The sequence below is a fragment of the Quercus suber genome, unplaced genomic scaffold (assembly GCF_002906115.3).
Source record: "Quercus suber isolate HL8 unplaced genomic scaffold, Cork oak 2.0 scaffold_288, whole genome shotgun sequence".
Taxonomy (NCBI): domain Eukaryota; kingdom Viridiplantae; phylum Streptophyta; class Magnoliopsida; order Fagales; family Fagaceae; genus Quercus; species Quercus suber.
Genome location: NW_027069744.1, coordinates 436,095 through 462,798, shown reverse-complemented (window position 1 = coordinate 462,798; position 26,704 = coordinate 436,095). Strand labels below are relative to the sequence as shown.

Below are 26,704 nucleotides of genomic sequence, written 5' to 3'. Positions count from 1 at the left end.
ATGATTGCAGCAACCAAGTAGCTCAAAATAAAAATTTGAATCAAAAGCTCCTGTTTAATAGAAAATTCGGAGAACAAATATTGGTAACAATCTGAGATGTTATAATTAAATATAATTAACATAAACATAAACATAAATGTGTTTTTTACACATTAAAATAAATAATAATTTTTATGTTTGTTTGTTTCATATATGTGCATATTTTTATGACCTTTCTAAGTTTTACTATTGACCTCCACACACACACACATATAAATTAACATATACATATATAATATACAATCATACTTTCTTTTTAAAATAAAAGAAAAAGAGAGAGAGAGAGAGAGAGAGAGAGAGAGAGAGAGAGAGAGAGAGAGAGAGAGAGTACTAGTATTAATTATGAATAAGATGAAAAGTAATAACATTTAATAATATTTTTTTAGCTGTTAGATCACTTACAAATCTACGATGTAAAAAATGTGTAAGAAAATACTAGTATTAATTATGAATAAGATGAAAAGTAATAACATTTAATAATATTTTTTAGCTGTTAGATCACTTACAAATCTACGATGTAAAAAATGTGTAAGAAAATACTAGTATTAATTATGAATAAGATGAAAAGTAATAACATTTAATGATATTTTTTTTAGCCGTTAGATCACTTACAAATCTACAATGTAAAAAATGTGTAACTTTACAAGAGTTACACCTAGTGTAACTTGAACTCATCTCGCCCTATGACAACAATTTATGAAAACAAATATTATTGCATTAGATAAAATCCAATATTAAGATAGGAAAATAATAAACGGGTTATGTATAATAGGATTTGAATTTATGGTGCTTATTTCAACATTATAAATTTTGGAAAATTATTGAATACTTTAAGAGTACTATAAATGTGTACACTTCCATCTCACATGAATCGTGGATTGCATTAGGAATTTAATTAGTAGGACCCACAATTATATAAAAGGAGGGAATATACATTTATGGTATTCCAAAAATATCTAATAATTACCCATCAATTTTTTGAGTTATGTTAAAAGAATGGTTAATAAATCATTTTAGGAAAATTTTTATACTACTTTTATAGGAAATTGAAAATTTTGTCAAAACATCAAAAAATTTTCCCCATGATTTTTTTTAATTAGTTCACTAATAAATGTCCTTAGGACATTCGATAATTTTTCCTTTATTTTTTATCATTAGATTAAAAAAGTAATAAATTTTTTAGGTGAAATTTAAATTTAGATGTTTTTATTGATGATGAGAGATTCCGTTAATTGAGTTAACTCTAACTTAAAACAAGTAATTAAGGCAAGTGTGTTTTAATTAATCATTTATGTTTGAGTGTGAACTTAGACCTCAATTGGCTAGTCAAAATTGATGTTTTGAACAAAATATCATGGAATTTGCTTCTATTATAACATTCACATCAGTCTCCACAATTTTTTAGCTAAACTAACCTAAAAAACTCTATTTTTACTAGTTTAGTTATCTATATTTTCCATACACATGCATCAGCCTCCATACTCCATAATTATTGCAATTAAATATTATTTTCTCTCCTTCACATTTTTAGTCCTCAAATTCACCACCCACCACACCCACAACCTAGTAAATGCCAAAATTCACAGGTGATCTTCCAAAAAAAATTTGCTTGACTTAAACTTTTTCTTTCTTTTCTTTAATTGTAAGCATTCCAATACACAGATTGCTCAATTTCACAATAGATAAATTTACTTTCAGTATGAAAGGCAATGAAATTCTTAGAAAGTCTTCTTCCCTGTTCAAATAAAGTTGTCTTCAAATTTCATTATCTTATGCTTCGTGAAATCAATGTTTGCGTCTCCTATTATATTCTCACATATTTGTCTCTCTCTCTCTCTCTCTCTCTCTCTCTCTCTCTCTCTCTCTCTCTCTCTCTCTCTCTCTCTCTCTCTCTCTCTCTCTCTCTCTCTCTCTCTTTATTGTTTTTTGCTTGATTAAAGGGCAGCAATTAATAGTTGCTGCCCTAGAACTTGATTCTGAAAAGTGATGCAAGATTGGCGCCTTTCGAATTCCAATAATTCGGGCTAGTTCTCTAGAAGTGGTAATGTAATAATCCTACAAAAAGGTGAAATGAACACCACAGTTTAGTGATGCACCATTGTAAGAAACATGAAATTTTTTAAAGATTAAAAGAAAATGATGCGTGCAGCATATATCTTTAAGAGTATTGTTAGATAAAATATGTATAGTCTTTTTCATTAAGAATTACATGAAGTGCGATGCTTTGGTATGTTTTCTTTCGAAACATATTTAGCTTATATCATAGTGAAGTTGTCAAAATGCAAAATTAAAATTTTCGAAATATATTTAGTTTCTGTCTCTTCTTCTTGAGTTATTGCTGTAAGTTTTCCATTATCAATGTGAGCTTCAAAATTTTCTTCTGTAACTTCTATCTGATTTATCTTACATGGTCTACTAGAAAAATAATAAATAAGGAGAGAGAAAATACTAGTATTAATTATGATAGAGATGGAAAGTAATAGCATTTAATGATAATTTTTTAGCCGTTAGATCACTTACAAATCTACGGTGTAAAAAATGTGTAACTTTTCAAGAATTACATCAGGTGTAACTTGAACCCATCTCGTCATAGGGCATGGCACTACTATGGCTAACAGCTGTAATTCCAAAGGTAAAGCCTCCTCCTTGTGCCCAATTTAGCAGCAATTGCGGCTCAGCCAGTCATGGTCAACTCATTTTCTTGCTATCCTCTTTCGGGCTCATGTCCATTGGTGCTGGCTGCATCAGACCATGTTCCATGGCCTTTGGTGCAGACCAGTTGGACAAGAAAGACAACCCCAAAAATGAGAGGCTTTTACAGAGCTTCTTCAGCTGGTACTATGCATCAATAGGAGTTTCAACAGTTCTTGCATTGACTGTCATTGTCTATGTTCAAGACCACTTGGGATGGAAAGCTGGTTTTGGAGTTCCTACAATTCTAATGGTGGTTTCAGCCCTAATGTTCTCGTTTGGCTCTTCTCTTTATGTAAAAGTGAAGGTTGAAAAAGGCTTGTTTATTGGTTTTATTCAAGTACTAGTGACTGCCTTCAGGAAAAGAAATCTTCCACTCTCGGCCAAGAATGTAGTGTACCATTATGGCAAAGACCCAAACATCATTGCTCCAACTGATAAACTAAGGTACCATATCAATGTCATTGTTAAATTTGGACATGCAAACACTACAAAACTGTGCAGGAACATGCTTGGACATGTTCTTGAAAGTAGTGATAGTAATGTGAGAGACAAAAAATTTACCATCTTTTTCATAAGCGGTTACATGAAAAGTCATGATTAGAACAATGTCACTGTTGATGACATATACTTTTATGGGAAAAGTTAAATAATATTCTACGAGTATTTGACTTAGGAAATATTTTTAAAAACTTTTTATGGGAAAAGAAATTTTTTTTTTTTTACAATTTTTTATATTTTTCATAAACATAGTGTTGAAACTTTTCTAAAATGGTTTATTAACAATTACCGTAAGGATACCTATTAACGTAATCCTATTTTTATTAGCACCAATTGTAACATGTCACCTCAAAATTTGCGAAAAAATTTATCTTTGAGACTTATTATTGAAAACATGTTTAAAAATGTTTCCTTAAAATGACTCATTTTAAGGAACATCAAAACAATACTGTCATTGGTTTCGTTTTCTGTTGAGTGCAAGGAAAGCCTAATTTTTAACAGGACATTTATGGAAACTGTGGATGAAATAAGAATTCCGGAAAAGAAAAGGTATACACCAACAGGAAAATTTCTCTTACCATGTTTTTGTCCTTTGAGCAGGTGTCTCAACAGAGCTTGCATTATCAGAGAACCTCAGAAAGACTTAAACCCAGAAGGCTCACCTATTAATCCATGGAACCTCTGCACAATAGATCAAGTAGAATCACTCAAAGCACTGCTGAGAGTCATCCCCATGTGGTCTACTGGTTTCATGATACTAGTTAGTTTGAATCAAATCTCATTTTCCACACTCCAAGCTAGCACGATGGACGGACACCTTGGTCCCAAGATTCAAATTCCAGCAGGATCATTCACTGTGTTCACAATTATCACATTAACTATCTGGGTCGCCATATATGACCGTGTAATTGTTCCATTGCTAGCAAAGCTTACCGGAAAGCCACGTGGGCTTGGAACAAAAATGCGCATGGGAATTGGGTTAGTACTATCTGCCTTGGCCATGGCTGTGTCTGCGATAGTTGAGAACACAAGGAGGAAAATTGCCATTGATCAAGGCCTTGCTGATAAGCCAAGGATGGTGATGGACATGTCTGCAATGTGGCTAATTCCACAGTATTGCTTGTTTGGTTTGGCTGAGGCTTTCAATGCAATTGGCCAGATTGAATTCTATTTCTCTCAGTTTCCAAGGAACATGTCAAGTATTGCAATGGCTCTTTTCACGCTGGGAATGGCTGTGGCTAACTTGGTGGGTAGTTTTCTGGTGAAGATTTTTTGATAAAGCTACAAAGAAAGGAGGGAATGAGAGTTGGCTTTCTAGGAATCTGAATAAGGGTCACTTGGATTATTACTATTGGCTCATCACCATAATGTGTGTAGTTAATTTTGTATATTTTCTTGGTTGTTGTTGGGATTATGGACCTAGTGAGGATGCAAGGGCTAAAATGAAGGATAATAGGCTAGAACAAATGGAAAGTAAAGAAGATGTGTGCAAAACAAGAACACCACCCTCGGTTTGATGTGTAGGTATAGTTCTTAATGTTGATGAGCCCAATTTACATTGATGTATTTCAGTATTTGTGTTCACTTCATCGGGCAGTGCTTGAGCTTTTTCGAGTTTCAAATTTCAAGTTTCAAGTGCCTAGTTTTGAGAGGTTATCGCTTAGCATTCACAGCAAAATAAGAATGCCACCCTTGGTTTGATGTGTAGGTATAGTTCTTGATGTTGATGGGCCTAATTTAGAGAAAGTATACCATGTTTCAGTAATACCAACTCAACATCTGTTTTAGTATTTCCTACCCAATAAATGAGTGACATCTGTTTCAAAAAATCACATCAGATGTCAGTAATTACAATGATGTGATTTTTTGAAACAGATGTCACTCATTTATTGGGTAAGAAATACCAAAATAGATGCTAAGTTAGTATTACCGAAACATGGTATACTTTCTCGGTTAAGAGAGATAAATATGACAGTTGTCTTAAGTTCTTTTACATCAGAAGCCTTTAACCATTTGAACATTTAGTAAAAAGTATGAAAGCATAAATTTTCTGAAGTCCAGGTAAAAATAATCTATATCCTCCAATATCCTTTGAGACTCATTTAATCTCCATAAATGTTAAAAATTAGATTTTAGGTTACAAAAATTAAATGCCTGTGCATATGTGCTAGAGGACATGAGATTTCCTAGAGGGAACATGGTTTGTCAATTAGTAATGGTGATAGTTTTATTTGTCTTGTAAAGTTGTTGATGCTGGATATAGTACACACTGCACAGGTGAGTTTCTTTGATTGTGTGCATATTCTAGCACGTTGTTCGTTGCTATGAAGTTGGTTCTTTCAGTTGATTTTAGTGTGTTTATGCATATCATGGATTGTAATAGCTTTGCTGTCATGGGATAATTTTATTAGATGGATAAACAAGAGAATAAAAGGAAATGTGCATTGCAAATTTGGGAATGGAGACCTTGAATGGCAGTTGCTTATGTAGTTTGTCTTGTAGCCTATTGGTTAATACTTCGAAGGAGGCCTTAAAGGAGACAAGTAACGTACTCAATTAGTAGTTTGAGGTTAGAAAGACAAAGTGTTTGCTATTTTGGAATGATCAAGATTTTGGGAAAGTCTAATCCATGTTTGTCTTTTATATTATGTATATATATTTTGTCTCAATAACAGATCTACAAACATGAACTTGTACGCTAGTTGAGTTAAGATGGGCTGTAAAATTGATATGTTGCAGTAAGTACTATGTGACCCTTCCTAAGCAGTCATAATTGAATGACAAATTAACCTCTTGAGGTTTGACAGGCAACTTGACTTCTCAATTCTCACAATGATTATCTTCTCTTTGTTGATCTTCATTATTTGCACCTTTAAATATTGAGGTTTAATTCTATTTATGATAAATTGATAATTATTAATATTAATCACCATTGGTTTTGGAAACTATAATTTCTTATGTGCTAATTGTTTGATTACAATTAAACTTGTCAAGGTCATTTCATTATACTAATACAATTCTTATTTTGTTGCCATTTTTTAACAATCTAAACCTAAAGCAAAAGGGCTTAAGAACAAATCATTTCCAAACTACGACAAATTGGTTGAGCTTTATGGAAAAGATAAAGCAATTGGGGAACAATCTAAAATTGCGTTGTAGATGAGGCAATGGTGGGCTACTTCAACCGGAGAGGGCTCTATGGAGAACATTGTAGATATTGATCATTTAGTTGCTCAAAATGAAGTTACTTTGAAGAGTTGTTCATTTGTTTTGGTTAAAATCACTTCAAAGTTGTTGAAATTTGTGTGCTATTGCTTAGTATTAAGCAAGGTTGAGAATTTTGGGCTGCTTTCTTTTCTGAACTTCAACTGTGATCTATTGTTTAGTTTTTGAATAGTAAGTGAGCAAACACTTGAGTTTATATTACATATTACATAGTAGGATCCTATTTTTTACTTAATTCAAAGAGTCACTCTCCTTGACTTAAAAAAAAAAAAAAATGGCCTCAATTCTTCTTTGAATCTGCAAAAATTAAATTCACGAACTAAGCAAAATAAAAAATATTAAAAAATAATAATAACAAATGAAAGAAACACTCAAAATTCAATATTTTGTTGATTATTTTAGTAAACAAACAAACCAAATATTTTTTCTTATTTTAATTATTATCAATGAGGGATGGTTGTTTTTAGTATATAAAAAAAAAATATAATTAATCATAGACCAATGTTAATTATTTAATTCAAATCAGAAATATATATATATATATATATAATAATTATTATATATATAAAAAAATATAATTAATCATAGACCAATGTTAATTATTTAATTCAAATCAGAAATATATATATATATATATATAATAATTATTATATATATATATAGCATGTTGTAGTCACAATTATTTAATCTAACAAATTAATCATTGACCAATGTTGCAAGTCCATTTTCAAATAGGAGCAAATTTGTCTATTTAAATATATTTAATTGTAGGGACTCAGTTTGGATTGACCCTGAGTAAGAATGGATTTTCAGCCCAATCAAGCCCAAACAATAAATTTATAGAGAGTGAGTTAAAGGTTTAGGCACTGGCCCTCGTTTACCAAGCATGAACTCCCCTTTATAAAAGAAAACACTTAGAATTTATTTACAACTGGGGGGATGCTCCTCGGCTCGTGGCCGAGGAGACCCTTTTCTTCTATCTTTTTTTCCCCCCCTCATTTTTACTTTACTTGCTTTTCTTATATAGTTTTCATCTTCCTATCTCCTTATTCCATCTGTTGATCATCTATTTGCCTCTCTTCTGGCCGTCCGTCCCATCAGAGGCCTTATCAGTACTCAAGTGGTTCACTCTGATCAACGTTGCCCTGCTAAGGGGTTATATCCCTATTAATGCGGCCAGGGGGGTTAGGTAAATGCATTAAATGCGAGGGTGACAGCTTATTTTGAGCCTGGTCTTTCCCAAAAATCATCCTTGTCAGGCCGAGGATGAGGAGGTCCTCGGCGTGGATTGGGAAAAGAGGCTTTCCCCAATTTAGCCTTGAATAGTCAGTATTCCTCGGCATGGGCCTTGGGCCTGCTACACGATGGGCCGAGGCTATCAGGCCCACGGGCCCCACATTAATCATTTCCTCTCTTTCCCATCATAATTTTTAAAACATTCAAACAAGAAGAATGACTAATTATTCCCCTCCCCCATACTTAATTTTAAAAATATCCAAATAAGATGGAGACTAATCATTCCCCTCTACTCCCCTCTACTTTTCTTTCCCTCCAAACTTCCAATCATAGCATTAGGATTAAAGAAAAAGCTGCCTGAGAAGTATGCTCCTCAGCCTTCTAGCAGGTATGAGCACAAAAAACTCTTCAACATTAATACAACTACATAACTACAATAACATGCTCAACGTATTTGCTACAGTGGAACCAAGTCCAAGTTTTCTGAGAAGCACGTACAATCTTGGAGTTTCTTCATTAAAAATGTTGGTCAAAGGAGAAACAAGAACTCCACTGCCTACAACCTGCATCAGCCAGTATCCAAACAATTAAGTTTGCAGGTGGATTTCTGGTCAGGGAAACTCAATTCAATGTGGAACCAGATACAAAAATCCCTAGCGAGATGAGAGATGCCAGAAACTAGTGTCCTTGTTTTTCAACATATATTATATAGTTCAATACAAAAGATGGGCACACAGATTTCTTATGAGTTCAGAATCTACATGTTAAGACTCAAAACCCAGTGACTTGTGCTACATAAACTGGACAAACCTGCATGTCATACCAGGTTAAGTTGAACCAACCTGTTAAAAACAAGCTGGTTTCGATTGTAACGGTCAAGACATTTATTTTTTTATATTTTATATTTGTGTTCTTAGATTTCTTTGTGCTTCCCTTTATACTTCCAGTGTACTAGGGCTAGAGCCTTTCCATTTAATTTTTTTTTTATTACTTATAAAAAACGATTGTGGAAAACTTAGTCGGGAGAATAAAAGTGATTGATTTCATTCCAAAGCACAACTGCAGTCCAGATAATGATGGCTGACTCAGTATTCTCTCAGCCACTTCCTCTGCACTACTTCCCCTCATGTTTGCAGAAACCTGCCAGTGAAGTGTGTAAGCAACATAAAACTAAATTTAAACAAAATGCAGCCCCAGCAGAAGAACAAGACATACCCTGAACTGACCAACAGCCCCCAAATGTGTCTCCAATCTTTTAAGAATCTTACGTGTTATGTCCAATGCACCTTTCCTCTGGATCAATGCTTTTCGACTTGCAACAAGAACAGCCTGAAGAATGTTGTATGACAAGATGTGATAAAGACAAAATGCAAAATTAAGTGTGTCAGAAAAGCAGTTACCTGAAGTCCCTCGTTTAATAGCATTCTAGAAACTACAAAATCTGATGCTTGGCAAGGTCCAAGATAGCTAACCTGGCTTTTCAACACAAGTCCGCCTTTAATTTCTTTCAAGTCGTTTTCTTTTAGTGTTGTTCCACTGCTCACAAGGTCCACAATTGCATCAACTACGCCCATCTGAATTTACAGTAAAGACAAGTAGTCTATATAAAATTCATGTGGAGATAGCATGTATTTATTAAGCAATCAGCCACACTTGATAACACCATTATCCAATACAAAATTTCCATTTTAACAAGTGACATCATTATCCAAACCATTAACGTCTTAAACCAAAAGGCAACATATTCCACGGGAAATATTATGTAACAAAATGAATTATTTTATTCATATTTTAATTGCTTTACATACAGAACTGTCACCCAAGACCCACAACTTTCCTTTAGAAACCATTGTGGGGTGAAGAATATGTTGAAACAAACTTGGCTTCTTGCAATGGCTTGGTATGTATTGAATTATATATAATAGGCGCAAACGTACATCTGAATATTTGGTTTGGAACCCATCTCCCAAAATTTACAAAAACATACCAAGACCAACATCAACACCTGATTCAATGTCTTGTTGGTTTTACCGTTTTGGTTATGGCTATGATTATTCCACTGATAGTAAGGCCCTACCAGATTTTCCCTTTTGATATAGAAAGGATTGAGATCTTCTCACTCAAGACCTTTAATTGGAAGACAATTCTGGGGGACGTGGACAATATTTCTAACTACAGTGTTCCATTGATCCCAAATACTACCTACTTTAATGGGGCAATTTATTTGAGAGCTAGGAAATATGTGAAGCCGTCAATCATTTATTTTGACTTAGCAGAGGAGATATTTCATGAGCTGCCATGGCCCGAATCTGTTTTGTATTGCATAAGAGACGGATCATCAGGAAAACATTTCTATACATCAGGTTTACGGGAGTTGGGGATTTTTGGAGAAACCCGTGTCTGTGTGCACTGGCGAATCCCGCATAAACTTGTGTGTTCAGCTATGAGTGATGAAGGAATCTTGGACTAGATTGGCGACCATTCGATATTTGGGCACTTGTTTGAGGCCTGTGTGCGCGTCAAAGAATGGTGAAAAGGGTTGTAATGAGTTTAGAATGCTATTACAAATTTATAGAATACAATTTGACAGATTACACCTATACAGGTATATTATATGATCCCAAGCCAAAAAAGGAGGCAGCTACATATGTGGAAAGCCTTTATCTGCAATGATCGGTTTGATGTGGGAGTGAGAATAATTACGATGAGACAGCAACCCATCATGTCCACAAGTGAGCTATAACAACCAAATAAACTACAACTAGTACCATGCCTGTGCAACATACATTACAGATCAATAAACAAAATATGCGTAAACTAAAAAAAAAAATCAATCATATAAATATAAAAAATAAGAGAACAAATATTGCTTGGAAAAATTCATGACTAATGTACATCGTGTATGATCAAGTCTGCCTTCTAGCTGGGACGAGCACAAAAAACTCTTCAACATTGATGCAAACAACATAGCTGCAATAACATGCTCAACACATTTACTACAATGGACTAAAGTCCAAGTTTTCTGAGAAGCTCGCGCCATCTTGGAGTCTCTTCATCAAAAATGTAGGTCAAAGGAGAAACAAGAACTCCACTGCCTCCAACCTGCATCAGCCAATATCCAAACAATTATGTTTGCAAGTGGATTTCTGGATGGGAAAACTACATTCAATGTGGAACCAGATACAAAAATCCCTAGAGAGATGAGAGTTGCCAGGAAATAGTGTCCTTGTTTTTTAACATATATTATATAGTTCAATACAAAAGATGGGCACAGAGATTTCTTATGAGTTAAGAATCTACATGTTAAGACGCAAAACTCAGTAACTGGTGCTACATAAACTGGACAAACCGATACCTCACAGAGCTAAAACATTTGCTACTCTAGTATCATCTTTTAATCCAAAAGGCTAAAAACTAGTCTAATGGGAAAATATCAATCCAAGCCAAAGAACTAACATTTTCCTCATGACACGTAAGGAGAGACGGAAAAACAAGCATACGTAACATTACAAATAATTAATATTACATATAGATAATAAAATGGACTTAGGAAAAAAAATAAAAATAAAAAGGCTCACCGCTCTCAGTTGTTGTACAGACTTGTATAGTGCCTTTTTGGGTACACATATGACTATGGCAAAGTAGTCTGAGGCTACCTTCCCATCACGTTTACGAAATACTGGACTTACAGTAGGTCCCTGCACAAATATAATGGATTAAGAAAAGCTCCTGAAATTCAGGAATGGTGATTAAAAATCCAAATCATGATTTGTGATTCACTCATCCAAATATTAAAACTAAAAATGGGAAACCTTGAGGGCAATTGAGGGCTTTGCTTCTTACTTTCTTTTGGAAATTTTAGATCTTAGATTTTTATTTTTTTTATGTGTTCTTAGATTTCTTTGTGCCTCTCTTTATACTTCCAGTGTACTAGGGCTAGAGCCTTTACATTTTAAATTTTTTTATTACTTATAAAAAACGATTGTGGGAAACTTAGTTGGGAGAAGAAAAGTGATTGATTTTATTCCAAAGCACACCTGCAGTCCAGATAATGATGGCTGACTCAGTATTCTCTCAGCCACTTCCTCTGCACTACTTCCCCTCATGTTTGCAGTAACCTGCCAGTTAAGTGTAAGCAACATAAAACTAAATTTAAATAAAATGCAGCCCCAGCAGAAGAACATGACATACCGTGAACTGACCAACAGCCCTCAAATGTGCCTCCAATCTTTCAAGAATCTCATGTGTTTTGTTCAATGCACCTTTCCTCTGGATCAATGCTTTCCGGCTTGCAACAAGAACAGCCTGAAGAATGTTGTAAGACAAGATGTGATAAAGACAACATGCAAAATTAACTGTGTCACAAAAGCAGTTGCCTGAAGTCCCTCTTTTAATTGCATTCTAGAAACTACAAAATCTGATGCTTGACAAAGTCCAAGATAGCTAACCTGGCTTTCCAACACAATTCCACCTTCAATTTCTTTCAAGTTGTTTTCTTTCAGTGTTGTTCCACTACTCACAAGGTCCAAAATTGCATCAGCTATGCCCATCTGAATTTACAGTAAAGACAAGTAGTCTACATAAAATTCATGTGGAGATAGCATGTATTTATTAAGCAGTCAGCTACACTTGATAAAACCATTATCCAATACAAAATTTCCATTTTAACTAGTGACATCATTATCCAAAACATGAATGTCTTAAACCAAGAGGCAACATATTCCACGGGAAATATAATGTAACAAAATGAATTATTTTATTCATATTTTAAATGCTTTACATACAGAACTGTCACCCAAGACCCACAACTTTCCTTCAGTAGCCATTGCGAACAGCTCTATGCTATGACAACTTCAACCAATTGGATATTTGAAGTGCTGAATCTTATTAAGGCAAATACTGCAGAAAGAGCTATAACATGACAACAGACTGAACAAAACAAAACTGAACCATAAATGATCATCTGTGTCGTTTGTTATCCACAGCTCGCTGAAGCATTCAGGATTTTTAATTTAGGACATATTTATCAACATTTTAGTGAGCATTATGCTCATCACCTAAAAACAAAAAAAGAAAGAATGATGGGTAAAGAGGAAGAGGGTCATCTTTTTTTTTTTTTTTTGGATTGGTAATAAATGCTTTATTGAGAAGAGTACATCATGTTCACAATAGTGAACAAAATGTACTTGAAGGGTCATCGTTTTTTCTTTCTCTGTGGAGAAGAAGTGGAGAGAATTCAAGGGAAGACAAGTAAGGTGTCCAATGAAAATCGATTATTTCAAGGTTTCTTGCCATTTTTATTTTATTTTATTATAAAACTAACAGAAGTCAAAGTAGAAAAGTAGCCAAGCTCGGTCACGCGGGCTTGTGATCCAGTCTGGGGTACATTATGGTGGGTTTGAAGAGTTACCAGTCAAAAACAAAACAAAACCAAAAAAAGAAGTGGAAAGTAGCATCTAAATTGCACTATACGACTGTTTCCTTTCATATGAATTAAGGTCAGCAATGCATTCACTCCACACCCCTCCTCAAAAGGAAAAAAGCCATATTTTCCTTTTAAGAAACCTGTGAAGCCAACAATTTGGACTCCTCGGTTGGAGACTGCCTTCCCCACTGCACAGCTCACTTAGTAGAGTTTTCGGTGAATGAGCTCGGCTATTTCAATTTCAGTCTCCAAACCCATCTTAGTTCTATTTTAGTTGTGCTTCTATCCATTTATTATTCGTTCTCTCAATTTCTTGCTGTGCCTTTTTATGAACTAGACCAACCTCCCCCCACCCTCCCATCCCCACCAAAAAAAAAAATCCATACTAGCTTATTTATGGTTTCCATTCTTATCATCTCTAAAAAAAATTATGTCTCTAAGCAATGGGGGGAAATGAAAAGAGATTGTCCAGTGCTGTATACAGAACTGACAATCAAACAATTTATCTCATCAACCATTATTCTGGTAAAACAGTAGAGAATATAAACACTTAGATAACCAAAATAAACAATCTTCTTTGAAAGGGAAAAGAATATTAAGAATATGTTAATAACAAATAAACTGACTAGCAGGGTGATCAATATTCTGGATCAAAAGAAATTCTAGGCCTCTTCCCTGAGAACAACATGCATTGTGCTAATATATGAGAAGGGACTAGATCAACTATCTCAATGGACAGCAACAATTCAGTTCTAAATTGAGGAAATGAAAATAGAAAAAAGAAACGAAGAAATATGCAAATCATAGAGAAAGAATGCATTTCTCACCGCAGGAGCTGCCTCCAGTGCTCCATCAGCAGTTGAAAAAGTCACATACTTTAGTCTATTTTCTTTCATAAATTTAGGACCTAGCTGTGCAGAAGGATAGGGCCAAAACTGAAAATGTTACAAAAATAAAAAAAATAAACTGAACTTTTCATAATATAATAAAATGAAACACAGATCATACGTAGGTGAATCCAGTAGCGACTCGCAGAGGCTTTTCAGCAGTCCATTGAGGCATTTGTGCTAGCTCTTTTAGAGAATTTATGTTCTCAAAAATCCCATATTTGGGAATCTGAAAGGGCAAAGGATATACCAAGATTGTTATGATCGGTGATATACCAAGATTATTAACAGTAAAATTTATGAGATAAGCAGTAAGTTTCGGTTGGCTATCTGCAAGAACTTACAGCCAGTGATAAATGGCAGTCTCCATACTCAAGAGCATCATGAACAAGAATAAGATCTTCGTTCCCCTGACAGCAGGAACAAAAATGATGAACTTTTAATGGTAATGCACTTCCTCATACCAATCCTTGATAAGAAAACAAGGACTCTTTTTTTTTTTTTTTTTTTTTATAAGTAACAGAATCTCATTAAAAAAAAGGAGCAAAAATAAAAGCACTATCCTAGTACACAGGGTATACACAAGAAACAAGGAAATTTTGCTAGTTAAATTTCATAATGAGTCCATGATCTGCTGCTAATTGCAACTCTTCCCTTTGATAAAAGTATCAGACCCTTTACTAACAACCCGCCTCTATGAGTATGGCAGAGCATCTACCAGTTAATTACAGGATGCCATTACATTTGTGTCTGCAACCCCCAATATGGAGGGTCTTGAAAGCATTCTGCCTATTTTCCAAGGTGTAAACTATTGAGGTAATGACAAAGGGAGGAATACTTCACATAATTAGAGTGTTCATTGGATGGTGTGTGTGTGTGTTTAAGAGATTAAACTCTTCCCTGAAACAAATCTTACAATTTTGTTCTAGGTTCTAAGCCATGCTTGAGTATCTAACCCCCATTTTTTTATGAATAAGCAAATTTTTATTTCAAGGAAATACATCAGATCAGTACAAAGACACTGTAGAAACACTGAAAAAACACAGTAACACATAGCAGAGAGCAACAGAAAGTGACAAAGCATGCTTGAGTATCTAACCTTATATGGGCATTTTGAATTACTCCAGTTAGTAGCATTGAGTACTCAACTTAATAGGCATTCTAAATAACTTTAGTAACGTTGAGTATCCAATTTTAATGATTTATAGATCATTGATTCTGAAGGTGTCATAAACTAGGTTAGGATCAAACATCCAATACAAACCTAAAGTTCAATTTTTTTTTATTAATATACACACACACACACACACACTTGTGCACACTCTACAAGCATTTTCCTCATCAAAGTAAAGGATACTTTTTCAAACGTATGGCCTTCAAACTAACAACAGAGAGAGAGAGAGAGAGAGAGAGAGAGACAAACTTCTAAGTGAATATACTGGTAGGAAAATTACTCTAAAGGAAGAAAGGGAAAGGCATTTCAATTTTTACTTTTCAACTTATAAAGCAAAAGCCCATATATATGTAAACATCAAAAGAACACCCAGGGACCCAATTACCCAAATAATGAACCAGAAACAGTTCATAACTTAATGCTTACCTGGCCATATTCACTGACTGTATCAAAACCCACAATACCAAGGTCTAGATCTCCAGAGACTAATTTCCGAACAATGTCTTTTGGCCGCTGAAACCAAACTTCCAAATTGGCAAGCTGCAAAACACATGGGTATTAAAAAATTTGGCTACAGAATGTATCCAGGATTAACTATTTATATTATTGGTCAGTCACACAGGCATCCAATGGGCTTGAACCCAGGAAGTGCCATTATAATTGACTGGCCTATGAATTATTGGAGCACACAATAGCACAAACATGCGACAATTTTTTTAAAAACTTCCTATACATGTCTTTTCCAATGTTAGCTTTTCAAGCAACTCATACAAATTAATTCAAGCAATATGACACATACCCCACTGGACATGCCCAAAGATGCTAGGTCATATTACTGCATTGGGCAACATTATATTCTGAGCAAACATCTAAGAGTTTTTCATATATAGATTAATTTTTTTCTTAGTTCATTTATTTATAAACTAAACCAAATACACTAAACATGGCTAAAGTTGGGCATGACTCAAGTCAGGTTAATTGAGTCAAATGACACTGGTAATGAGACTATTGCTGCATGTTGTAAAAAGGATGGGAAAATCAACTGGGAATGCAATCACAGCATTCTTTACTTAAACAAGTGTCAGACTCAAAACCAGTTGCTTATAAAGTATCAGTTAGAACAAACGAGTAAAATCAATCTCAGCATTCCTTCAGAATTATCACTGATTCCTGATTTTCAACAACAAAATGTCATTTCTAAGGCCAAAAAACTAAATTTGATCGTGCTTAGTCCCTAGCAAACTAAATTTGATTGCTTTTAGTCTCTAAAAAAACTTATATTTATCGATTTTAATCCCTAAAAAACATAACCTAATAATTTTTAGTCCCTAACAAGCTTAAAATGATTGTTTTTAGTCCCCAAAAACTTAAATAGATTGCTTTTAGTCACTCATAAGTCATAAAATTGAAATGATCAATTTTTGGTCCTTAACAAACTTAAAAGTGGTCACTTTTAGTCCCTAATAAACTTGAAATATCAATTTTAGTCTTAGAAAACTAAAATCGCTCATGCACAAAACTTTAGGGACCAACAATGTATTTAAGCCTATTTCTAATTCTCACAAATGCAATTCACAAAAAACAACGAAACGCTTTCGCATACCTGAGGAATTTGCGCAACGTATTGTCGTGGATTCACTTGCTTCACAGACAATTGACAATCCTTTCACACAAACAAAACAAAAGTTATAAGAAACTTCAATGCAATGCAATTTTCTCAGGAACCAAACAGAGAGGAAAAGAAAAAAAAAAAAAAAAAAAAAAAGGACAATGCGTACTTTGAGAAGATCTAGTGTATCGGAGGCCATGCGGCCTTTGCTAGGGAGACCGAAACGGATCTCGGTTCGGTCGGGGACCCGAGCGTCGAGCACCGGTCCGTTCACCAGCGCCACGTGGGACTGCTGCGACGGAGCGCAGCACACCAAAACGGTGCGTTTGAAGGGGAATGAAGGCGATGAGCCTGAGAGGCATGGCTGGAGCATCGACATGTACATTGCTTTTTCGATTTGCTATAGCTCGAGCTCTGTGTGTGTGTGTGAGACAGTGTTTGAAAGAGAGAGAGAGAAATTATTGAAACGCCGCCGCTTTAGAGGAAAAATAGGCAAAAATAAATAAGAAAAGATTTTTTGAGGTATATACTCTGAACCCGTGACGTGTGTGGGGTTTGGATTCATTGACATTTGACACTACAGAAGTACCGACTCAAGATATCACCAGTTTTTTAAGTTTATCCTTGTGGAGAAAAAAATACACTTTGTCGGTGGGATAAGTTCATTTAATATCAATTTAATCTTTGTCGTTGTTTGTTGGATGAAAATGGTTGATTTGGCAAATAATCAAAATAAAAAAATTAGTTTTCATTGATGCAGTAGTAAATTAATTTTTTATTTTGACCGTTTGTTATCCCGTTAATTTTTATCAAAGGGATAATTGTATGGACAAAATTGACACAATATTATAATGTTAAGAACCAAATTGATACAATTGAAAAATTTTAGACTAAATTAAAATTTGATTTAAAAGATATAGACTAATTTAGTTTACCTTTTAATTATTTTCTATAACTAGTTTTGCAAATGCCTTAAACAAATATGCTTTTTTTTTTTTACTGAAACAAATAAACTATCATATGTTAGTTTTAATTAACTCAACTGGATAAAAATAAAAAATAAAAACCTAACTAACTCTTTAAAAAAAAATTGGCTCAAAGCATCCAAACCAACATGAATTATGTTACATTGATAGAAAACACATGTAAGGCTACATTTGTTTTTTCAAATGATTAAAAACTGATCGGATCAAATTGGTAAACTAAAGTAGAACTAGAAATCGCAGTACTTTAAGAGTAGAATCAAATGGTGATTAGCATGCTTCTCTTATGCCACCCATTCACAACTGCGGAATATCACTAGCCCTCTCTGCCAAAGAAAAATAATGCAATTCAAGCTCCTTGAGGCTGGCAGCTGCCTCCTCTCCAATTCTTGCCAACATGTGGTCTGCCTTCTCTGCCTGTTGATTAAACTCAACTGTTCTTTGCTCCACATGGTCATTAAGGGATGCAAATCCAGAGAAGATTGCGGTTTGCTTAAGCTCTGATACCAACTTAAGTAGAGAGTCAGCTGTCTGAACCTATAATTGAAGATGTTGGTGTTCAGTAACTAAAATAGACTAAGGCTTAGATAGTCTTAACAGTAAAAAAAAATAAAAATAAAAATAAAATAAAAAAAATCTAAACTTTTAAATCCACAAACTGCATACCTTAAAAAGAAACTCACAAACTGCATCCCAAACTTTCCTTTTGCATCACTACAATCTTTCGAAGATCTAAATCTAAAAATAGATGAATGAGATTTCAATTTTAAACTATATATACAAGTCTACATTCTTGTGCATGCTCGCATGAGTGAGAGAGAGCTGTAACCGTTCTTACCATTCTAGCTGCACGCATCTCCATCATGAAAGCTTCTTGTGAATTTCTGACAGGAAGATCATTCACCTACATTAAGCAAGGTTCCATGAAAATAATCACATTAAACAAAACTTCGAAGAATATATATGTTAAAATTTTCAGTAATAATTAAAACATAAACCAAAAGCTCAGGTGACTTCCTTAGAAAAAACAATTAAACAAGCGGGTTCTAGATCTAAACTACTCAACTCTGGTATATTTGGATGGGTTTTTAATTGTTCGTTTAATTTTCACATTTTAAAAGGCAAGTTTGTTAAGAAGCACTTCCCAAAATTTGAAAAGGCCTCATGCCCCTATAGCTCCCTTTCCTGATTTTACACCTTGGCAATTATAGGGAAGAAGGCTCCCTTCCATTCTAGAGATTAAAAAATTATAATTCATTAATAGCAATTAGTAGGTATAAGGTTCCCTTCCCTTCTAGAGACTAAATGATCCTCACTGATGCCTGAGACAAGGTGGCACCCACCAAATGTAACAAAACATCAAAATACGAAGTTCTAGCTTCATACCAACTTCAAGAGCTAGTTAACAACAACATCAGTAACTATGTTCACTCAATCAAGGCAATGAACTAGCTGGCACAAAAAGCCAAAGTTCAAAATTTGCAAGCACTGGCTGGGAGGTGATTATCTGCAAAGGCTTCTTTCCCTTTTACCAATAAGCAAGAAGATTTCCTTGGTAATGAGTTAGCCCATTGTTTCCTTAGCAAAGTGCAGGCAATGCAGTAGTGATACAATGAATTAAAATGAAAATGCCCATGCCTACTTGCTTCACTTGAAACTATACGTTCTTAGATCTTTGTTTGATTGGTTGAGGAATATTAGGGATGTTTGTTGTTCTCTTTTAGAGCTCTTGGATCTTTTTAATTTTAGGTCTTAATTTGTTGGGAAGTAATCGTAGCTAAATATGATCTTTTAGCAGATGAATGAATTGAAATTTTGAATTTTGTTGATTTTTATTCCACTAGTATTGTTAAAAGTGCGCTTAAGCTTAAAGCTTGAAACCCCAAGGCTCCAACGCTTTTTGCCTCAAATGCTGGGCTCATTCAAAGAAGTGTGCTTTAGATGTGCTTTTTTGCACTTTTTCAAAAAGCTCAAAGCGCGCTGTTTGGAACTTTTTTATATTTTTCAGAAAAAATAAACCAAAACTGAATTAAATCTATAGGATCTTGACATTATTGATATAAACCATTGATTGGCATATTTTTAGTGTAACTTACTAATCAAAAAAAAAAAAAAAAATTTTGAGTATAATTTGTCCTAAAATCCAACCCACAACCTCCCAGTTCTTCTCTATTTTTATTTTTTCTCCTTGAAATAGTAGCCCACCTAACTACTTCTTATTCTATTTTTTTTCCCTTTTGAATATCTGCTTGGTACCAATTATCATGTTGCAATGTCCTCGTATTCTTAGTTCATTCATGAAAAAAAAAAGTATGATATAATATATGTGGTAATTGTTTAGTTACTTTAGTGGTTGATGTTGAACATTGCAGACTAATTCTTATAGAGTTATACTCATTAAGTGATTAAATTATTAACTAATAGGGTAAAATGCTATTTTGGTCCCTAAATTTTAATGAAAGTTTGTTTTTTATTTCTAAACTTTAAAATTTTCATTTTTCATCCCTAAACTCTGTAAAGAGTTTTTTCAATAGTTTAGAGACACAAATAGGGATGAAAAAAGAATTTTTTTCCAATAGTTTAGGGATGGAAAATCAAACTTTTAGTAAAGTTTAAGGATATAAATAAAACATTTTCAGTAGTTTAGGGATGAATGATTAACTTTTCAAAAGTTTAAGAATGAAAAAAGAACTTTTTAAAGTTTAGGGATTAAAAACAAACTTTTGTTAAAATTTAGGAATTAAAATAGTATTTTACCCTAACTAATATTACTAATTAGTCATAGGGCAATATGAATATAGGAGATTTAAGAAAGGATATTACATGGAAGTACTCATATCTAGCTTATCCACCAAAAAAAAAAAAAAAACTTGACTTGCAATTTTTGTGTTAAAATTGCAAAAGTAGGACTTATCTATATGTTATATGAATTATATAAAAAAATTTATTTCAATTTATATGAAAATTTGATCATTTGATTGTTGCATTTCTCATTAATAATTATATTTTAAAAATGCGCGCTTCACTTCAATCAGGTGCGCACTTGCGCTTTGCGCTTTGCACCTATGATCCAAGAGGCCTGTGCACTTAAGTGCACCCCTCGCTTTTACCAACATTGTATTCCACTCCCTCCCCTTTCCCTCTTTCTTTCTTACCTTCTTTCTCAATTCTTTCTTGCTGATATTCTCAAATCCACTCTCTGTCCCCCTTGCTAAAGTTCTCAGCATTCTCATCCTATCTATTTCCTAACGGACTTAATTAGATGTCCAACCAAATTAGATTATTTCTCCCACTTCACATCCCGTCTTTTTCCCAAATCTTCCCCTCTTGATTGCCACCACCCCCTATCAACACAGCCTTGTAATCCTAAAGTATCAAAGGCTTTCATTCATCAAGTGACCTCCTGGATAAGTTGATATTGGGTAATATGGGATCTATAATAGGTGAGAATGGCCCATATAATTGATTAAGCTGCCAAATGGTTTGTACATTTACTCTAAACAATAAAGATAGGTGATCTATGAAAATGGCTAGGACACCTTAATTTTAATATTTAATTATTAAACAACTATTCAACACAAAACAAAAGCTTCCATTAGAAATGACATGTTGATACCAATGATAGGCACAAGCTATGCTACCGAGGATAAGGATGATGAGAACAACCATTTGTTCAAATCTTAGTACAGGTAAGAAGAAAACCACAAGATAAGGCTAGTCAGTTCAACCTGTTAAACTACCACTCAGTACCAAAACTTTATGCTAATAGGAAATGGCGAATTTAACCACTTGACCATTATCCTAACACTCCCTCTTGGTTGTGAGCCCACCTTTAGTCTGTTTGGATTGAGTGGGAAGGAGGGGGAGTGGAGGGAAGTAGAATATAGTTAGCCAGAAATAGGCTCCAAATGGACTAGAAATGTGACAGTAAAGTGGAGACATGGTTAGACTTTAGGACTACCTACTTTGATACTGTGTTAAACTACCCATTTGGCCTAAAAAACTTAAGCCAATAGAGAATGATAAATTTAATCACTAACCATTATTCTAATACAAACAATGCATGTGTTGATGAGAATAAGCATGCAACCAACCAAGACAAACAAAACAACCATTTTAAAGCTAGATACAAATCAACAATGCTAGAACCACAACAAATTACACAAATTTTGTCACAACCACTCAAGTTGTGACGAAAGTTGTGTAATTTGTCGTGGTCTTAGCATTTTTCGATACAAATTCTAGGTTAACTTCGTTGATGGTGAAATGTAATAACTCAATTCATAAATTAAGCAATTTTAACATTTGAGTGTAGCACAGGTTTCCATGGAAGATCCAAAAGATTTGTCCAATGAGAGCCACAAAGACTTAAAATTTTAATAACCCAGTTAGAAAAGCTTAGCAAAAAATATTAATGTAATACAAATATTTGAATACCCGTGAGACATTGACGAGGTGGGTGAAGTTGTCAACGATGTTGCTAATGTCGGCTTCGACTCTTTGTAGTAATGTCTTTTGCTTCTGAGCTGCCGCTGCCACTGCTGCCGCAGTGGGTCCACTTCCGCCACCACTGCTCCCACTTCCGCCTCCACCCACTCCACCTGCTCCGCCTTTATTCATTCTCTCTCTCTCTGTCTGATTCAAATGAAAGCCTGAAATGGCTAACTTGGGCCAAATTCTGTCCTAGCCCAGAAAAGACAAATAGAGGTTAGGCCTAGAAGAAATACAAAGTCAACAGCAAAGAGGAACGACGTTAGAGTGGAAGGGACGATTTAGACCAAGGCAGTGTGGTGGAGGGTGGGGGGTGGACAAGCGTGGCGGAGGAAGGCGAGGACGATAGTGGCAATGGAGGCACGCCGCCGATTGATTTCCTCTCTCTCACGAGTCTGTGTGGGACTATAGGTTGAGTTTGATTTGGGAAGAAATCGGGTCAGTCTATGTGGAGAAAATTTGAAGGGCACATCTTATTCAATATCTTTTACGTTATTATATATTTCGCTAAATCTATTCATTGAATTAAGTAATTAAAGATGTTTTTATGGAGAGTTGCCTCGGATATTCTTCCAACCATGGAAAAATTGACAAGATTCTTTCCAGCCATGGATCCTAAGTGTCCCCTATGTGATGCCTCACCTGGATCTTCCTTGCATCTATTTGTTTACTGTCATGCTGCAAGATTTTTGTGGGCTGGTAATGAGTGGGGCTGTAGACCAGATGCAATGCAGTTTGATTGCCAAGGTCAGTTTATAAATTTTCTTTTATCCCTCCAAGTCTCTTTCCATGGCTCTTTAGACAGGGAGGGGTTCCTTTTATTTGGGGCTTTGGTGATGGAGCAATTGTGGTTTGTTAGAAATCAAGCTATTCACAAAGAAATTAAATTCTCCCCAAAGAAAGAACTCCAAGTAGTCTTAAAAAAATTCTTTGAACATCATGTTAGGCTCACTGATGTCCCCTTAGTGTTGCCTAGACCTTTTTATTCTTGGATCAGGCCTGAGCAAGGAGCTGTTATAATAAATTGCAATGCGGCAGTGGGGTTAGATCATTCATTTATTGCCATTGTGGCAAGAGATTGGAGGGGGGATCTGATTTTTTCCTTGTCCAAACGGGTGGAAACCATCCTCCCTATCCAAGCAGAAGCTGAAGCCATTAATTTGGCGACTTGTGTTGCTGTTAATCGTGGGTTTGAGTATGTAGTGGTTGAGATGCCAAAGCTTGTATTGATGCTCTCAAAGCCCCCTTTGATGAAGTGCCTTGGAGAATTTCATCCATAACGGCTGATACCCTTTTGTGGGCATTCCGTGGTTAGCAGTTTGTCTTTAAGTGGAGTCCTAGAAATTCAAATAAAGCAGCCCATGCTTTAGCTTCTTGGTGCTTTGGGAAAAATTTATCTGGTTGTTTTGGTTTGGGTTATGCTCCCAGCCCTTTTATGGATGTAATTAATTTTAAACTCTCTTTTGCTGTAGTTGCTGGTTAGCCTCTGTTCCTTTTGGCATGTCAATAAAACTTTCGGTTCATCAAAAAAAAAGAAGTTATGTTTTTAATACACATATCAAATTTTGTACTAATTTGATATTATTTACTATATCTATATGATCTATAAATTTACATTTTATGCATACTTTTAAACTACAAAAACTTGCAATTTAAAAAATTTATTGATGACATAGTTATTGATCTTTAATTTTATAGAAATTTTGTAAGTATTACGGATATAAGAAGAAAATATAATCTAACGGTGGATTTGTCAAAATTCACTCATAATAAAAAGATATTGAGTAAGGTTGTAACTAATTTTGTAACTAAACTTTGTCTATAAAATAATACTAGTAAAGAAAGATTAAAGTAATAATGAAGAAAATTATATTTAAAAAATAGTTAGACAAAATACTAAAATTGGTTGCTCTCCAAATCATGTGAAAATTTGGCTAAATTGTTGAAGATGCTCTAATGTTAACCCCTATTTGGTTATCAATGGGATGGATTCATTTTTTCTTTTAATTTTCTAAATTCATTTTTTGTTTATCAAATCTTGTATTAATTTTCTCTATCCAACTCATTTCATGCTTGGCATTATTTTCTGGTCTAGTTTTTGCTTCTTCTTTTTTTCAATTAAAAATTCAATACAATTGAGAGAGAGTGTGTGTTTTTTGATGGGACAAGTCAATGTTAGTGGGATCCACAGATTTGGTTTTTATTTTATTTTATTTTATTTTATTTATTTTTTATGAAAATACAATTGTTTTCATTTTCAAGAAAAAGAAAATACCAAAAAGTAGTATTCAGTTTTTGTATTTAAATCTTTTTTTTTTATATACTGAAAATTAAAACTGAATACAAATACAAAGTCAAACAAGTTTTTTAGTAGTGGGTCTCACGAAAACCTAAAAATGAATACATAATACACCCCTTTTCTACTCAAATCAAACAGGCCCAAATCAAACAGGCCTAGTGTTACTAAAACTTTAAAAATATTCAGATTGTTCCTTAGGAACAAAAATTATTATATATCTACTATTAACTTCAACCTCGTGTATATAATTTGTTAGTGTGGGTGTGTGTTCCAAACACTTTTATTCTTATTTATTTTATAGCCGTTGGAAATTTATGAGTAAAATAGTCATTGGGCAATTATGAGAAAAATAGCCGTTAGACAATAATTGATAATATAGCCGTTGGGCTTTTAAGGGTTATTAGTAACCAATAACTATAAACTATTATTTTCATAAGTAGCTTATATAATACTCATCATAACATATTCTTTAAAGGGTCTTTTTACTACTCTATATTTAGATATACAGAATTCTATGATCTTTCTCTTCCACATATTTTTCAACAAGAATATTTGTTTTTTAAGGAAAGGCAATAGAAAGTTGTTCTTAAAACTTTTGTGAGTGGAAGTGTGCATACATTATAAAGGTCGATGCTATAGTCTAATCTTGGGGGATTGTTTGGCCAAGAGAACCAATTGCACCAAGTTTTACTTTGGGTGGCATGAATCAACCTTTAACGACAACACTCTTTGCGTGATTTTATAACACTGTGAGATTGATCCTATTTACTTAAATTTATATTATTATTGCTTATTTATGCAAATTATTTGGGATATTGTTTGTTGTATCAAAATTGTTTATTCATTATTATTTTTCCAACATAATTGTCATAATGTAATCATTGTGAAATATGTGCAGTTCAGCAAGACCACAGCTGGCACCCTTAGTTTCTGCAGACCAACAAGGATAGCATGATCTCCTCCATAGTGTTAACTTTGTATGTCAATTCATGTATGCTCCTACCTTGGCCCATTACAAGCTTGTTAAACGTATCTTGCGCTATGTTCGTGGTACTACTCACCTTGGTATGCGTATTTTAGCCTCTAGCACCCTTGATCTTTATGCATTTTCGGATGCAGATTGGGTAGGTTGCCCTACTAGTCGTCGCTCTACAACTGGATTTTGCACTTTCCTTGGTGGTAATTGTATATCTTGGAGTGCTAAGAAACAATCAACAGTTGCTAGGTCCAGTGCTGAAGCCGAGTACCGCTCCATGGCATCTACTGCAGCTGAACTCACCTGGCTTTCCTTTCTCTTGCGAGACCTTGGCATACCTCTCCCTTGCCCTCCAATTTTGCACTGTGATAACCTCAGTGCCTTGCACATGACAGTCAATCCGGTCTTTCATGGTCGTACCAAACATATTGAACTGGACTATCACTATGTTCGTGAAAAGGTTGCTCTTGGCTCTCTTGAAACACGCTTTGTGTCCTCTACCAATCAGCTTGCTAACATTTTCACAAAGCCATCGTCCAAGATTCCATTCTTGGCATTACGAACCAAACTTGGCCTCTGTCCTGATCCATGGCCTAGTTTGAGGGGGAGTGATAACAACAAAGATTCAAGACCACAGCTGGCACCCTTAGTTTTTGTAGACCAGCAAGGATAGCATGATCTCCTCCATAGTTTCCTCCCTCGGTTTTAGCAGAACAGCAAGATATCAGCAACAGAGTAACAGTGGTAGAATTTCAAATAAATTCAAACATGCCCAGCAAGGATAGGCCGTAGGCGTGATCTCCTCCATATTTTCTTTATTCTTTCCTAATATATCTCTTATTACATTTACATCAGTTATGCTGTACAGATCCCACCTTGTAACATTTTATTTATATAAGTAAATACAAGAAATCTCTCTGCCTCAACCGTGAGACGGAGTTCTCAAAATTCTTTAGTTAGAAGGAAGCAAAGTATTTGGAGGAGTAGAGAAACTTTTAAGCGGGTTAAGTGTAGTTTGTGCTTAGAGAACAAATGGGATATTTTAAAAAATAATTGGTGGTACTTTAATCTTAATCTTGAGAGGCTTTTGCATTTTACTTTAAAAATAATATTATTGTATTATAAAATTTCGTTAAAAAAAAATTATACTGGTTGATATTATTTTGTT

General features: G+C 34.4%; 3 protein-coding genes and 1 pseudogene across 4 annotated transcripts; 1 reads left to right on the top strand and 3 right to left on the bottom strand.

Annotated features, from left to right (window-relative positions):
• Positions 1–2,314: 2,314 nt before the first annotated feature.
• LOC112006551 (protein NRT1/ PTR FAMILY 1.2-like) lies at positions 2,315–4,832 on the top strand (annotated as a pseudogene).
• A 3,277-nt stretch (positions 4,833–8,109) lies between these two features.
• LOC112027007 (ATP phosphoribosyltransferase 1, chloroplastic) lies at positions 8,110–9,266 on the bottom strand. The gene is made up of 3 exons (XM_065782081.1): positions 9,165–9,266; positions 8,908–9,021; positions 8,110–8,832 (listed from the first exon to the last, which is right to left on the bottom strand). The coding sequence occupies exons 1-3, from the start codon at positions 9,264–9,266 to the stop codon at positions 8,680–8,682; spliced, it is 369 nt and encodes a 122-aa protein (XP_065638153.1). The 3' UTR covers positions 8,110–8,679.
• Positions 9,267–10,510: 1,244 nt separating this feature from the next.
• LOC112027005 (ATP phosphoribosyltransferase 2, chloroplastic) lies at positions 10,511–17,274 on the bottom strand. 2 transcript variants are annotated; one of them, XM_065782061.1, is made up of 11 exons: positions 16,957–17,274; positions 16,782–16,841; positions 15,605–15,718; positions 14,349–14,414; positions 14,126–14,233; positions 13,945–14,052; positions 12,141–12,242; positions 11,884–11,997; positions 11,730–11,810; positions 11,271–11,390; positions 10,511–10,794 (listed from the first exon to the last, which is right to left on the bottom strand). In XM_065782061.1, exons 1-11 carry the CDS (start codon positions 17,170–17,172, stop codon positions 10,699–10,701), a joined length of 1,185 nt encoding a protein of 394 aa, XP_065638133.1. In that variant the 5' UTR covers positions 17,173–17,274; the 3' UTR covers positions 10,511–10,698. The 2 variants fall into 2 exon arrangements, with proteins under 2 accessions (XP_065638133.1, XP_023915438.1); XM_024059670.2 differs by having other exon boundaries at positions 13,945–14,028; positions 16,957–17,272.
• A 704-nt stretch (positions 17,275–17,978) lies between these two features.
• LOC112027006 (mediator of RNA polymerase II transcription subunit 22b) lies at positions 17,979–22,401 on the bottom strand. Its single transcript, XM_024059671.2, has 3 exons — positions 22,208–22,401; positions 18,609–18,674; positions 17,979–18,307 (listed from the first exon to the last, which is right to left on the bottom strand). Exons 1-3 carry the CDS (start codon positions 22,388–22,390, stop codon positions 18,068–18,070), a joined length of 489 nt encoding a protein of 162 aa, XP_023915439.2. The 5' UTR covers positions 22,391–22,401; the 3' UTR covers positions 17,979–18,067.
• Between the last annotated feature and the right edge of the window lie 4,303 nt (positions 22,402–26,704).